This window comes from Littorina saxatilis, linkage group LG1, assembly GCF_037325665.1.
Source record: "Littorina saxatilis isolate snail1 linkage group LG1, US_GU_Lsax_2.0, whole genome shotgun sequence".
Classification (NCBI taxonomy): Eukaryota; Metazoa; Mollusca; class Gastropoda; order Littorinimorpha; family Littorinidae; genus Littorina; species Littorina saxatilis.
Window position 1 is genome coordinate 4,912,970 of NC_090245.1, and position 14,721 is coordinate 4,927,690.

General features: G+C 40.7%; 1 protein-coding gene across 5 annotated transcripts in view; it reads right to left on the bottom strand.

Annotated features, from left to right (window-relative positions):
- Positions 1 to 253: 253 nt before the first annotated feature.
- LOC138959809 (nucleoporin SEH1-like) overlaps positions 254 to 14,721 on the bottom strand; it is a 33,231-nt gene continuing 18,763 nt past the window's right edge. Inside the window, exons 9-10 of one of the 5 annotated variants that reach the window (XR_011453802.1) lie at positions 1,597 to 5,721; positions 254 to 1,488 (exon numbers count right to left, since the gene is read on the bottom strand). Coding sequence is in view for 2 of the 5 variants with exons in the window: in XM_070331433.1 (XP_070187534.1) it covers positions 5,637 to 5,721 (85 nt within the window). In the remaining 3 variants the exon portion in view is untranslated. Of the gene's footprint in view, positions 5,722 to 12,073; positions 12,123 to 12,982; positions 14,679 to 14,721 lie in introns of those variants that run through there. The other 4 variants (XR_011453803.1, XM_070331454.1, XM_070331433.1 and 1 more) reach the window with 4 other exon arrangements.

Consider the following 14,721-nt stretch of genomic DNA (forward strand, 5'->3'; position numbering starts at 1 on the left):
AATTAATGAACAAACAAATAGTTTACTGAGTACACCATCGGCCCATTGCAAAAAGTAAACGGTGGGGTGAGGAAGTGAACATAGAGAGAGGGGGGAACTGAAAGAGAATTTTGTATGCTGTACAGATAGCGACAAAGTTGGAAAGCTTGTTTGTGCATCATCGAGAAACTATTCATGACTGGAGAAGATGTGTACACTGGATGGTAGTGGGGAAGGGAGCGGAGGGGGGGTCTAAATGCAACACAACATCTGCTGAAAAGTAAATTATTATACTTTATTATGGAGATCCAGCAATTAGCAGCTGCTGCTACATATAACCCTTTTCGTGAATATAAGGCACAAATACAACAGATACCAATACATTCCTCAGTATCGACCAGTCCACATGAATCTCTTGATGAATGGACTAACATGAAACCACCTATATGACATGTATTAGATGAAAAGGCACCATTCCATGCGGATTCAAATAATTTGTAAAGCTGTATTGATGTAATAGTTCCATGCATATTCTTTCTTTATTTGGTGTTTAACGTCGTTTTCAACCACGAAGGTTATATCGCGACAGGGAAAGGGGGGAGATGGGATAGAGCCACTTGTCAATTGTTTCTTGTTCACAAAAGCACTAATCAAAAAATTTGCTCCAGGGGCTTGCAACATAGTACAATACTGGGAGAATGCAAGTTTCCAGTACAAAGGAAAACAAAAAAGTTATTCCACTTCCAAAGCAAATACAACAACCTGAACTAAACAAAACAAATCTGGTCCTACAACCTGAAATCTACAATCAGTAAATGAACAGTTTCCAAAACAGTTGTAAACAATTTACATCTGTACAAAAACTAAAACAACACTACATGATCATCCTGATCCAGTAAAATGTCACAACCTCGCTAAATATAAAATAAAATAAAAACAAGACAGAAAGAAAGTGTGTTCACCATATCTTCACAAAACTAAGTAGTTAAGAAGAAATGTTCCCCAGTGTTTGTTCTTCATACTTATTTTATTTGTCCCAATGACCAGAGGGTGGCTGCCAAAAAGCATAGCTATTTTGTTTTTGCTCGACATTGACTCTAGTTGTGCCTGAATGTTGGGTCCAAACATGTTGATGATCACATCAATGATCAAGTTTGTAAAACATGTGGTAAGTTATGCATGCAACTAAAAGGAACTAATTTCACCTGCTATAACTTATCAAACCTAATGTAGTATATTGAATATGCAACTAAAAGGAACTAATTTCACCTGCTCTAACTTACGAAACCTAATGTAATATATTGAATACCATCATGAGTATTGCCGAAGTTGTAATTTGGACCCGAGTTCCAAAAGTACCTCCACATGTACCTCAGCATTTATTTCATTGCACAAAGTTGCCTATGCACTACAGTGGTACCTGTGATGTGTGGCCCCTCCGATGAGAGGACACCTCCCTCAAAAGGACACATTCTGAGGTCCCTTTGTCTATTATCTACGAAAATATACCTGTCATGACAGGCCACCTGCAATGTGGGGCCCCTCCGATGAGAGGACACCTCCCTTAAAAGGACACATTTTGTGGTCCCTTTGTCTATTATCTCGACCAAAATGTACCTGTCATGACAGGCCACCTGCAATGTAGGGACACGTTTAGCTGGTCCCAAGGGCGTCCTTTCATCGCAGGTACCACTGTACAAATACACGCATAACAAAACAAAACAAAAATGATGCGCCATGCTGACAGACAAACAAACTAGAAAAGGAAGAAGAAAACCAACAACATAAAGTGAGGTATTTCAAGCCCGCTACCAACTACAGCCGAACCAAGCTGAACTAGTTCGGCGGCGGCGTCATCAAATCTGGGGATTCCCCTATTTTTGGGTTGCCGCTGTAACGTTCGTGGTTCGCCGATACAATCCTGCAAACATTCGGCGCGTCATCGGCGCACTGACTTTTTATTGGTTGAATATTTTTGTATCTTCATCCTTGAAGAGTGACAATACTGACGGCTATAACGCTGTCAACAGATCACGAGTCTTCTCACGTGATATTTCTTGATCATGTGACCGGTGTCACCGATACATTTCGCCGCTAGTTAGTACACCGAACCAGGCACGGTGTAACCTCCGTCGACCTAGTTCGGCTGTAGTTAGTAGTGGGCTTAAGACTTTCATGAGAATTCAGCTGCAGAAATGAAGGTATGACACCCAAAGGTCAAAGCAGCAGTGCATCACATGAACAGCAAAAGGGGAAGAGCTTCCCACTTCCGCCATAGACCCAGCAGCTATGAAAGCTGACAAAGTTTGGTGTAGTTAAAGCAAAACAATGGAACCCCCTTTTAAGACCTCAACAAATCTGATAAAATCAGGCCTTAAAAAGGAGGAAATGTTAAAATGGAAGTAAATGTGAAGAGGTTATGAAGAGAAAATCTGAGAAAACATGGTCTTAAAAGAGAGGCAGTGTTGAATTGGGGGGGGGGGGGGGGGTGTCTTGATAGGGGGGTTCCACTGTACCTTCCTTCGGTGTACAGGATCATGTACACCACCACAGATCAGTCCAGTCAGATGAGAGTGAGCATCCACTTGGACACACACCGACAATCAACAGCCGGCAGCTTTCTTTGCACACCAGGAACTTTTTGCTGAATTAATTTTGCAGACTGACTGACATAGGCCTCAGTTGCAAAATTATTTCAGCACAAAAAAAAACCCACAAAAATTATGTCAGAAAGCAGCTTGGTTGTAGATATTTGGCATGTGTCCATGTGTAAAAGCCTGACCTTTGTTGCTTGCGTCTAGCCTCTCGCTAAGCGACAGCGAGAGTGTATATGAAAAGGTTTGATGTGTAGCTATGCCAGAATTAAACCCCATTGGTTGATACCGAAAAGGACATCTGCACTGGTCGGTAAACAGCCATGAACAGCCAATTCGGATTGGCAGCTGTGCGGCGGCCATTTTTTCTCGTGTAGCGAACACCTCCAAGGCATGCTTGCCTACTCTCGCCAAATCCAAGCTATCCTCGCGGCGAGAATTGACCAAGAAACGTTACTTCCTCGCCCCACTTGCTAATTCTTGCGTCAAAGAAACGAGGGACTGGGCTGATCTATGGTGGTTTACGTCGCAACAAAGGTACACTTATTTTTTTTTAACAGAATCACAACACGGAATTGAGCAAGATGAATACTTGGTCCATTACACCAACCTAAAAAAACTTGACTGAATACATATATGTACACAGTTTAAAGTAAAAGACTAAAACAGCAAGTACATTCAACGAAAGCAACGAAATAGTCATGACAGTCTGTGTGACTACAAATTAGACAGTTGCAGTTTCTTGCAACTTGAATGCACTTTGCACATGAAACTTAACACCCGTTTTGACAGCAATGAGTAGCACCCATAAAAATCAATGCTTTCCAACAACTAATAATTCAACAAAAAATCTTCACTTATTTGTTAGTGTGGATTCCATAATATCAAAGAAAGAGCTTGCAGAAAAGTTATAAAAAAAAAAATCAGGGGGGGAGGGGGGTCGAAGTAGACACAGGTGTTCATAAACTTGGCCAAAAAATTATTGCAACAAATTTCAAACCCAAATTAAAGCATTAATCCCCGTGTCATTTTATTAATACTTTATATGCCAGAGTTCACTTAACCTTCAGGATCACCATTTGGATTAAATATTTCTTTTACAGGGATCACTTTATATCAGACATCCAGGTTAGAAAAGAGAATAGCGAATGCTCATACAACTCACTTTCGTCTTAGTTATTATATGACGCAGAAATTATCTGGCACTTTGGCTCCGTAAATATTTGAGAAAATGAGAAGTTCCAACTTATTAACCTGAACTTGACCCCCTTGTTACCTTCAAATTTGAACAAGATTAACCAGACTTGGGTCATGTCTATCGATCATCAAACCCTGTAAGCAAGTGAATTTTCAAAGATCTAGCTTCAAAAATTAAAAAAATCAAGACAATTTTCATTTTTGATCAAACCTTGACCTTACTGTGACCTTGACATTTTATGAGGGTCAACAATATTTGGGTCATGGCTAAAGGTCATCAAACTATGGGAGTGCATAAAGTTTAAAAGCTCTGGCTTCAAAAACATCCAAGCATTTTTTTTTTAAAACCCCAAAATGACCCTTGCTGTGACCTTGAAATTTGACTAAGGTGTACCAAGCTTGTGCCATGTCTGGGGGTCATCAACCCCTGAAAGAGTGTGAAGTTTCAAAGCTCTAGTTTCCTAAATCTGTTAGAAATCGATAATTGTCCTCCTTTTTTTTTTAACCCAAACTTGACCTCATTGTGACCTTGACATTTGATGAAGGTCAACAACACTTGCGTCAGGTCCCTAGGTCATCAAAACCTAGCAGTGTGTACATTTATAAAGGTATAGCATAAATAACATCTGAGAAAACCTCAATGTTAATTTCTATAACACCTCTCATTACTCAGACTCTCTTGATTGCTCAGGTGAACCAAAAGCTAATGGGCATACCTAACGCCCTTGTGTTGTGATCCTAATGTGCACCAATTACGTCTTATTATTTAATTCTCATCATTTAAAGTCAATCTCGTAACAAGTGATCTCTTCCATTTTATGAAGATTAAAAAAACCAAAAACAAATCTGGAGTATATATATCTCATCAGCAAACCTTTTCTTTTTGGTGGCTATTCTTCTATTTCTTCAAAAGGTTTAGAAAAACATAGTTCATATCTACAAGGAGCATTCAACTTAACATTTCACAAAAATATTACTTAAAACATGAATCATAAAAGAAACAATTCTTTTTTAAAATCACCTTGATTAAAATGTCAGGTTTGATGAAACAATAACAACAGACTTAATTCTGAATAAAATATAAGACCGTCTTTCCTCATAGTGTGGTGATTAAAACTCCTTTGATTCAAACATCCACTGACAGCAAAAAGATTTTTTTTCAAACTACACACACAAAAAACTAAATTTAAACATACTTACGGAATAAGTAAGTACATACATATACAATGGTAATTACCTGTTTAGCCTAGTAAATTATGCAGCCTAGTATCTTATGCTTTCTTACACAATTAAAAATATACACACGTACATTAGTGCGCACAAAAACACACACAAGTCATGCACGCAAGCACGCACGCACACACACGAACACATTCATGCCAGCACACACACACACACACTGAAGCAGAGTATATGGGTTGGTGGCTGCGTTCAGTGGAAGATCTTTAAGGAAGTCAGTAGAAGACTTGAAGGAAGCCTTTACAGGGTGGTGGCTGCAGTCAGTAGAAGAGTTTGAAGGAAGCCTTTACAGGTTTGTGGCTTCGTTCAGTAGAAGAGTTTGAAGGAAGCCTTACAGGGTGGTGGCTGCAGTCAGCAGAAGAGTTTGAAGGAAGCCTTTACAGAGTGGTGTCAGCAGTCAGTAGAAGAGTTTGAAGGAAGCCTTTACAGAGTGGTGGCTGCAGTCAGTAGAAGAGTTTGAAGGAAGCCTTCACAGAGTGGTGTCTGCAGTCAGCAGAAGAGTTTGAAGGAAGCCTTTACAGGGTGGTGGCTGCAGTCAGTAGAAGAGTTTCAAGGAAGCCTTTACAGAGTGGTGCCTGCAGTCAGTAGAAGAGTTTGAAGGAAGCCTTTACAGGTTTGTGGCTTTGTTCAGTAGAAGAGCTTGAAGGAGTCTTTCTTGATGTCCATCCAAGGCCATCCAGTGTTACGCTTGAGATTCATGGGGACAGGAGGCCTGTGACAGAAACATAGCCTTTTTAACATTCAGTGCGGCACTACTTGTACATTTATTTAATATTTGGTGGTGGTAGGGGGGTGGGGTGGGGTGAGGGAGGGGAGGGAGGGGAGGTGCATATCTGTGTTAGGGTTCTTAACACCTCAGAAGTTGGAGCACTTCTGTCAAATGTTGATATTTGAAATCTTGGCATGCTGCAGCTCCGATGGTATGTGTGCACAACTTCATAGACCGGCACGGTTGGCCTAGTGGTAAGGCGTCCGCCCCGTGATCGGGAGGTCGTGGGTTCGAACCCCGGCCGGGTCATACATAAGACTTTAAAATTGGCAATCTAGTGGCTGCTCCGCCTGGCGTCTGGCATTATGGGGTTAGTGCTAGGACTGGTTGGTCCGGTGTCAGAATAATGTGACTGGGTGAGACATGAAGCCTGTGCTGCGACTTCTGTCTTGTGTGTGGCGCACGTTATATGTCAAAGCAGCACCGCCCTGATATGGCCCTTCGTGGTCGGCTGGGCGTTAAGCAAACAAACAAACAAACAAACAAAAATTCCATGTTGTTCTGGCATTGTGACTTGTGTACACGCACACATCACTTTACAAGTGGGGGAGGGATTGGAAGGGGCGTGGCAATGGCACATGTTTAATTGGTACCATGGTTTCTGTGTTCAAATTTGGATAATCTTTCCTTCCCACAGAAATAAAGTATGTTCCTCTCCAAGCGAAGGATCATCAAACAACAACGAAGAGAAGATACCAGTCTCCAAAGAGAGCTGTAGTGAGCAATGTATCGATTGGAGATTGGATTTCTTTTCTTTGAGTCATGTGACGTCAGAGGCCGACAAAACTTTATAATTTGGCTTTTCAGGTTGACCGAAACTTCAAAGGAACTAAAAAAAAAAAACGTCATGTGTTTGATTGCATGTGTGTGTGCTGTTCAATGTCAAAACAACAACAAAGTCAGTACATGACGTGTGTTTTGTAGTTCCTTTGAAGTTTCGGTCAACCTGAGACGCCCAAATATGAAGCTTATGTGGATTGCATGCATGTGTTTGTGTGCTCGTTCAATCGTCAAAACAACAACAAAGTCATAGTACCTGAAAGGAATTCGATCGATACATAAATGTTATTTGCGTGTTTGACCAAAATATGACATTTTACACAGATCTCGACAGTCATTGTTCACCTCGACCGCTAGCGCGGTCTCGGAGAACAATGACTGTCTCGATCTGTGTAAAATGTCATATTTTGGTCAAACACGCAAATAACGTATAATACGCCTGCAAACAAACAATATATTGGACCCCCCTTTTAAGACCCCCAATTTAAGACCCCTCCCTTTAAAGACGGTGTTTTCTCAGATGTTCTGTTCATAGCTTCTGTAAATCTACACCCATTTTAAGACCCCTCCCTTTAGGGCGGGGATGTAGCTCAGTCGGTAGCGCGCTGGATTTGTATCCAGTTGGCCGCTGTCAGCGTGAGTTCGTCCCCACGTTCGGCGAGAGATTTATTTCTCAGAGTCAACTTTGTGTGCAGACTCTCCTCGGTGTCCGAACACCCCCGTGTGTACACGCAAGCACAAGACCAAGTGCGCACGAAAAAGATCCTGTAATCCATGTCAGAGTTCGGTGGGTTATAGAAACACGAAAATACCCAGCATGCTTCCTCCGAAAAACGGCGTATGGCTGCCTAAATGGCGGGGTAAAAAACCGGTCATACACGTAAAATTCCACTCGTGCAAAAACACGAGTGTACGTGGGAGTTTCAGCCCATGAACGCAGAAGAAGAAGAAGACCCCTCCCTTTAAAGATGGTGTTTTCTCAGATGTTCTGTTCATAGCTTGTGTAAATGTACACCCATTTTAACACTCTCTCCTTTTGTAAGACCCGATTTTCTCAGATTTGTGGAGGTCTTAACTCACTGTCTCCCAGGTCAGATATATCCGTACCCACTCATATGGCTCTATCTGACCAGGTACGGATATATCCGCTCAGACTGTTAGCTTCAGTCGCTTCCTGTAACGTCGATCTGACGCCTGCATTCCACCGTGTTGATACACGGTTACTACACAGTTACTACAATTCTGAGTGACCTGCTGCGGCACAGCTGGTCTCGGCTAAATAAAAACTTGGTCAACATGGGTGGGGTCAACATAGGTGGGGTCAACATAGGTGGGGTCAACATAGGTGGGGTCAACATAGGTGGGGTCAACATAGGTGGGGTCAACATAGGTGGGGTCAACATAGGTGGGGTCAACATAGGTGGGGTCAACATAGGTGGGGTAGAAAGTGTTGAAAGGGAGGTTCCACTGTAGATCATCTCAGTTGACCCACTGCCACACTCACATCTCAGTTGACCCACTGCCACACTCACATCTCAGTTGACCCACTGCCACACTCACATCTCAGTTGACCCACTGCCACACTCACATCTCAGTTGACCCACTGCCACACTCACATCTCAGTTGACCCACTGCCACACTCACATCTCAGTTGACCCACTGCCACACTCACATCTCAGTTGACCCACTGCCACACTCACATCTCAGTTGACCCACTGCCACACTCACATCTCAGTTGACCCACTGCCACTCACATCCCCAAAAGTAAAATACCCATTCTTTGAACTAATACTCAATCAATCAATCAATGAGGCTTATATCGCGCATATTCCGTGGGTACAGTTCTAGGCGCTCTGCAGTGATGCCGTGTGAGATGAAATTTTATACGGCCAGTAGACTGCAGCCATGTCGGCACATATTTACCTTTCACGGCCTTATTCCAAGTCACACGGGTATGGTAGACAATTATTAACTGTGCCTAAGCAATTTTGCCAGGAAAGACCCTTTTGTCAATCGTGGGATCTTTAACGTGCACACCCAATGTAGTATACACGGGGGGTGGTTCGGACACCGAAGAGAGTCTGCACACAAAGTTGACTCTGTGAAATAAATTTCCGCCGAACCTGGGATCGAACTCGCGCTGACAGCGGCCAACTGAATACAAATCCAGCGCGCTACCAACTGAGCTATATCCCCTACTGTTGTAGATGTTTAAAATAAACTGAGAAGAAATGATCAAGATCTTCTTCTTCTTCTTCTGCGTTCGTGGGCTGAAACTCCCACGTACACTCGTGTTTTTTGCACCGCCATTTAGGCAGCCATACGCCGTTTTCGGAGGAAGCATGCAGGGTATTTTCGTGTTTCTATAACCCACCGAACTCTGACATGGATTACAGGATCTTTTTCGTGCGCACTTGGTCTTGTGCTTGCGTGTACACACGGGGGTGTTCGGACACCGAGGAGAGTCTGCACACAAAGTTGACTGAGAAATAAATCTCTCGCCGAACGTGGGGACGAACTCACGCTGACAGCGGCCAACTGGATACAAATCCAGCGCGCTACCGACTGAGCTACATCCCCGCCGATCAAGATCAAATTCCACAGAAAGTGTGCAGCATCAGGCTGCTGTATAAAACACTTCCCTGTGTAACCCCCTGACTGCTTTGCAGTGTAAATAAAGTAAGACAAAAAGCACACACAACAGAAGAAACAAACAAACTCTCCCCTATACTTGTGTGAATATAAGCAAAGTTCACACACACACACACACACACACACACACACACACACACACACACACACACACACACACACACACACACACACACACACACACACCATGTCAAAGTTAACAAAAAAAGCTTGAGAAAACAACTTAGAAGAATGTAACGTATAGAGACCTACAATACAAACACCTGTGTGCTGGAAAGAGTGATGAGTTAAACTGATGAAGGCATCGATTCAGCTATGCAAAATAAATACAATGCACGATTAATAAAGCATGTGAATGTCACGTCCAGCCTTAATTCATCAGAGAGAGAGAGAGAGAGAGAGAGAGAGAGAGAGAGAGAGAGAGAGAGAGAGAGAGAGAGAGAGAGAGAGAGAGAGAGAGAGAGAGAGAGAGAGAGAGAGAAGCTGCAACCAAGAAACAGTGGTTATCTCCCTTACAAATAAGACCTACCATCATCAGGAGTTCCCTCCCATAATGGCTCTGTGTAAAGTAGGGTCTATTCAATTCAATAGTTCTTCCTCGCCCCATCACCCTTCCCTTTCCAATGAACAGAACATTGCCAGATAATAGATGGACAAGCCAAGAGAGCATTGCACTTCTTGCGCCACCCGGAAATGCAAGAAACCTTTTTACCATAGAATTATAGCTCCCGCTACTCTCTAAAACAGGAACAATGCCCCCTAACAAGCCTGGGAACAGAGACAGAGAGAGAATTCTGAATATTTTCAAAGCAGAGGACAGAAAAGCTGATAGGTGAGGTGCCCATGTCCAGTTGATTAAGGCATACAATTTACCATGAAGGGAGATATGAGAAATAAAGAAAGGGAAACATGGCACTGTCAAACCAACCAGATTCTGTGTACAACAGCAACACAACAGCACAGTGCACACACAAAAAAGGGGGAAAAAAAAGTAAGAATAGGACACTCAATGTCAATAAGTAGCAACTCATGAGTTTTGAAAAGTTACCAGAATTTTGTAATGACTTTTTCATTCATTTACTCATGTTTTTGTAAAGCTTTACCATTCACCAACATGGGAAGTTGGCGACCATTGGGAGACATCTTGAAGTCTTTATGGTATGTGCATTATGAGATGACTGTTGGAAACACCAACCAAGTACGCTTTATAGGACTAAAATTAGGTCTAAATTTGACATCACAAGATAGATTCTTGAACCTGCGAATTGTGACAAAGCTTAATGTTTTTTCATTCACTATGTTAGGAGAACATTTTCAAGATACAACGCTTGTTTCATCTTTCGTAGGCACCCACTTCTAGCCATGTTATAAAACAACCCCGACTTCACGCTAAAAAAACCCAATAATGATGATAAAATAAATGACAGTAACATATATCATATGACGGGCACTTGCTTTTCACCTAACGCGTATTGAGTACATATATATATTTAAAGCCACTAAATTTGTTACCAATTTGATTTGATAAAAGCTGCATATAATCTCACTTCGCAATAAAGCTACGTCACCTATATGACGGTAAAGTATATGACAGTAATGTATATGCGAGAATATAAAAAAGATATTTGTTTGTTTGTTTGTTTATTTGTTGCTTAACGTCCAGCCGACTACGCAGAGCCATATGTAAAAAAGATATAAAAAAAAAAAAGATATAAAAAAAAAAAAAAAGATATAAAAAAAAAGACAGTAACGTATATATATTGCATTATCCATTTAACCTAACGCCAGAGCAAGAAGTCACTTGACAACCAAGCCGTTATTTGCCTAGTAGTATGCTTCCCAACGCTTTGTATTGACTAGTGCGGATAGTGCCTGAACTTTTTTTCTCTCTTTTGTTGTTGTTTTGTTTTGCTGTTACTTTTATCAAAGCATTATCATGAGGTTAAGTGAAGGTCACTAATTAAAGAGGAATGGGGAGAAGTAATTGACTCCAGTGCGCACTGAATGAACCACCCCGTACATGAATGCACAAGCACATTAAGTATGAAAACTGCAATCGTCAAACCTCAAACACAAATACAGCACAAGCAAATTCAGAAAGACAAAATGACAACATAGAGAACACACACTCTCTCTATTTCTCTCTCTCACACACACACACACACTTTGTAGATGAATGAAGCTGCTGAACCGAACTGAATTCATCGAAGCAGGCTACTCTATTGCATAGACCAATGTCTATTGTAACTCATCTTCAAATGGAGATAGGTGTGAATAACCGTTTGTGACATCAGAAAAATTATAAACTTCAATCTACCATAATCAAAGTTGCATAATAATACCAGGTCTAGACTTGAGTCTGAATAAAGGTAAGCTAAAGCTTTTTAAAAGCAAATATGTAGGCCTATCTGTGACTCTCTTAGCTGCTAAACTGCAGAGAATGAGTGATAAACTGATTTTTAAACAATCGTAAAAAGTGGAGAAAAAGACAAGACTACATCTAAAATACAATTTCTTTCAAAGAGTTGCATTATACTCAAAGAAAGTTTGAAAATTCCGACATGATGTAGTATGAAGACAATAGTTTTCATTTTTGTAACCTGGTAGCAGATGCCTTTGTAGTAAATCAAATTTAAAAGATTACCTTCACTTCGTTTAACTAGTCGGATTTTGAAGTATGGATATCGCAGCATCTAGCAATGTACCCAAGCTTACTTTGTGAAAAGCACAGGAAACATCAGTTATAGCTGGAGGTGCTTGCGGTATCTACCAAGGTTTTGTAAATGGAAGAGAACGTACCCCGTACAAGAAGCAGGAAAAGGGTGCTGAACACTGACCAAATTGCAGAACGATGAAATCTTACCAGTTACGTGTGAGAATAAGACCTGTGGAGGTGCGGCATTTGCACGCCCCTAAATAAATGAAATGCAAATGTTAGCACAGACTAATTTTTTTAGCCATTTAGTCCTGGAGATAAACAAAATACAGGTGAGGGTTACATTGAGTTACCAGCTAAAATCAAGAATAAATAAAGTAGCAGCTGGACTTGACTACCTGAGTGTTTTGTTTGTACATGTATATCTACAGTAGAACCCCCTTTTAAGACCGTTTTTTGACTTTCTGTTCATAACTTCTGAAAAGTTACCCCCATTTTAAGACTCCCTCCTTTTAAAGACCTCATTTTCTCAAGGTTTTGCAGGTCTTAAAAGGCGGGGGGGGGGGGGGGGGGGGGGTCCACTGTACTATACTTGTTTTTTGTTTTGATTTCTGCCACTTCTGTCAAATCTATGGGCTGAGGGCCTAAGGTCTTTGAATCTGCCTCATCCTCATGTGAACGGTGCCTGTCTGGATTGGTATGCATGCAAATGCAGCGTGCTACATGAGTCTGCATCGTGCATACAGTGTGTAGGATATAGCTGGCTATAGAGGGGGAATAATGCAGTGATAAATATGTGAAGAAAGTCACATGCAAATCGATTATTTTCTCTCCTAGATAAAAATAAAATTCCAAATAAAACACACTAAAACATAGAGGGCCAGATAGCAGCAGTGTAACAGAGAGAGAGCTAGAGAGAGAGAGATAGAGAGAGAGAGAGAGAGAAAGAGAGAGAGAAGAGAGAGAAACAAGGAAAGAGAGTAACAGAGAGAGAGAGAGAGAGAGAGAGAGAGAGAGAGAGAGAGAGAGAGAGAGAGAGAGAGAGAGAGAGAGAGAAAGAAAGAAAGAAAGAAAGAGAAAGAGAGAGCACTGATGCTGACTCAAAACTGAAACACCTTTTTCTGAAAATGTAAACTTTATTTCACAAGGCGAGGATAGGCTTTTCTCTTTACACATTACCATGACACTTGCACTTTGATTGAACATTGAATTCCATTCAGTTAAGTACATGAACAGTTGAGAAATCATTCTGTTTACACATTTGCAGTAACACTTTAATTTGTTTTAAAGTGTTCAGTACAAAAAGTTGCAGCATCAATGAACTCGTTCCATTTTTAGGTTAATAAATTCAACAAATAAACAACACCAACATTCACATGAACAGACAATCACAGATGCAAGTTGAAAACATACTGTAGCAATAATGACCATGACCCTGTGACTGCAGTATTTAAACCATGAACGGCATATGCAAGCTCCTGAATACCGAAATAACAACAATGAAAGGAAAATGAAATGGTGTTGGTGGTAACCAAAATCTGAAGAATTTTATGGTGCTGTGTGTAAGTAATGTACACTTTTGCACTGAACAAGCTTGGCTGACATGAGAAATGTATGTTACATATGACGGAAATTGAAAGGGAATTTTGAAGACTATAGTTAACTTGAAAAAAAGACGAGATAAGGAAAAGAGAGGTTGTTGTGTTTAACTAATAACTTGTCCATGTATGTGTTTAACTAATAACTTGTCCATGTATGTGTTTAACTAATAACTTGTCCATGTATGTGTTTAACTAATAACTTGTCCATGTGTGTGTTTAACTAATAACTTGTCCATGTATGTCTTTAACTAATAACTTGTCCATGTATGTGTTTAACTAATAACTTGTCCATGTATGTCTTTAACTAATAACTTTTCCATGTGTGTGTTTAAACAATCAATAAATCAAAATATGTTCCCTGTGATAAAAATGTATTCCACACAACATCATTCTGGACAGGACAGAGACCATATATCTGCCTTTCCTCTGCTCGACTTCATTAAAAACACAAACAGTGCTTAAGAGTTAAATGCTTGCCTTCAAACACTAGAGTATATGAACATACTGCAATCAAGCCATGCTTATAAGAATTAAAGATTTGCTTTCAAACGCTTGAGCATAGATCCTACCGTTATCATACTGCATTTGAAATCTGTGAAAGGAAAATGACTGTTTCTGCATAAGATGTTTTATTTTTGAACTGAAAGTATGGCACTTGGGATAATTTCAAAATCTCAAAAGTTCACTCTGAAGGGTTGGAGAAGAAACACAGAAATGGTACGACATACTCAAAATTCAACTCGGGAGGGTTGGAGAAGAAACACAGAAATGGTACGACATACTCATAAACCTATAAATTCAACTCGGGAGGGGCATGTGAGAAAACTAAAACCGATATTGCTTGCCTTGTCAGGGAATCCAGTTCACACATAAAACAAGAAGAGCAAACGCTCGATCGAGTCACTTTCGCAGTTCTGAATATTATATGAGGCATCAGATGGACAGGAAGAAATTGCTATTCACAACACAATGAGTCACGTTCACATAAAATTTGAGCCCGGTCACTTTTATAGTTTCCGAGAAAAGCCCAACGTTAAGTTGTGTGTTGCCGAACAGAAAAGGCTAGTTATCTCCCTTGTTTTTCTGATAACGTTCGTAAAAGGCTACAGATGTAAATACTTTGATGTAAAGAATAATCCTACAAAGTTTCAATCACATCCGATGAACTTTGTCAAAGATATAAAATGTCTAATTTTTCCTTTGACGCTGACCTTGAAAAAGGTCAAAGGTCAACGAAACCATCGTTAAAGTGTA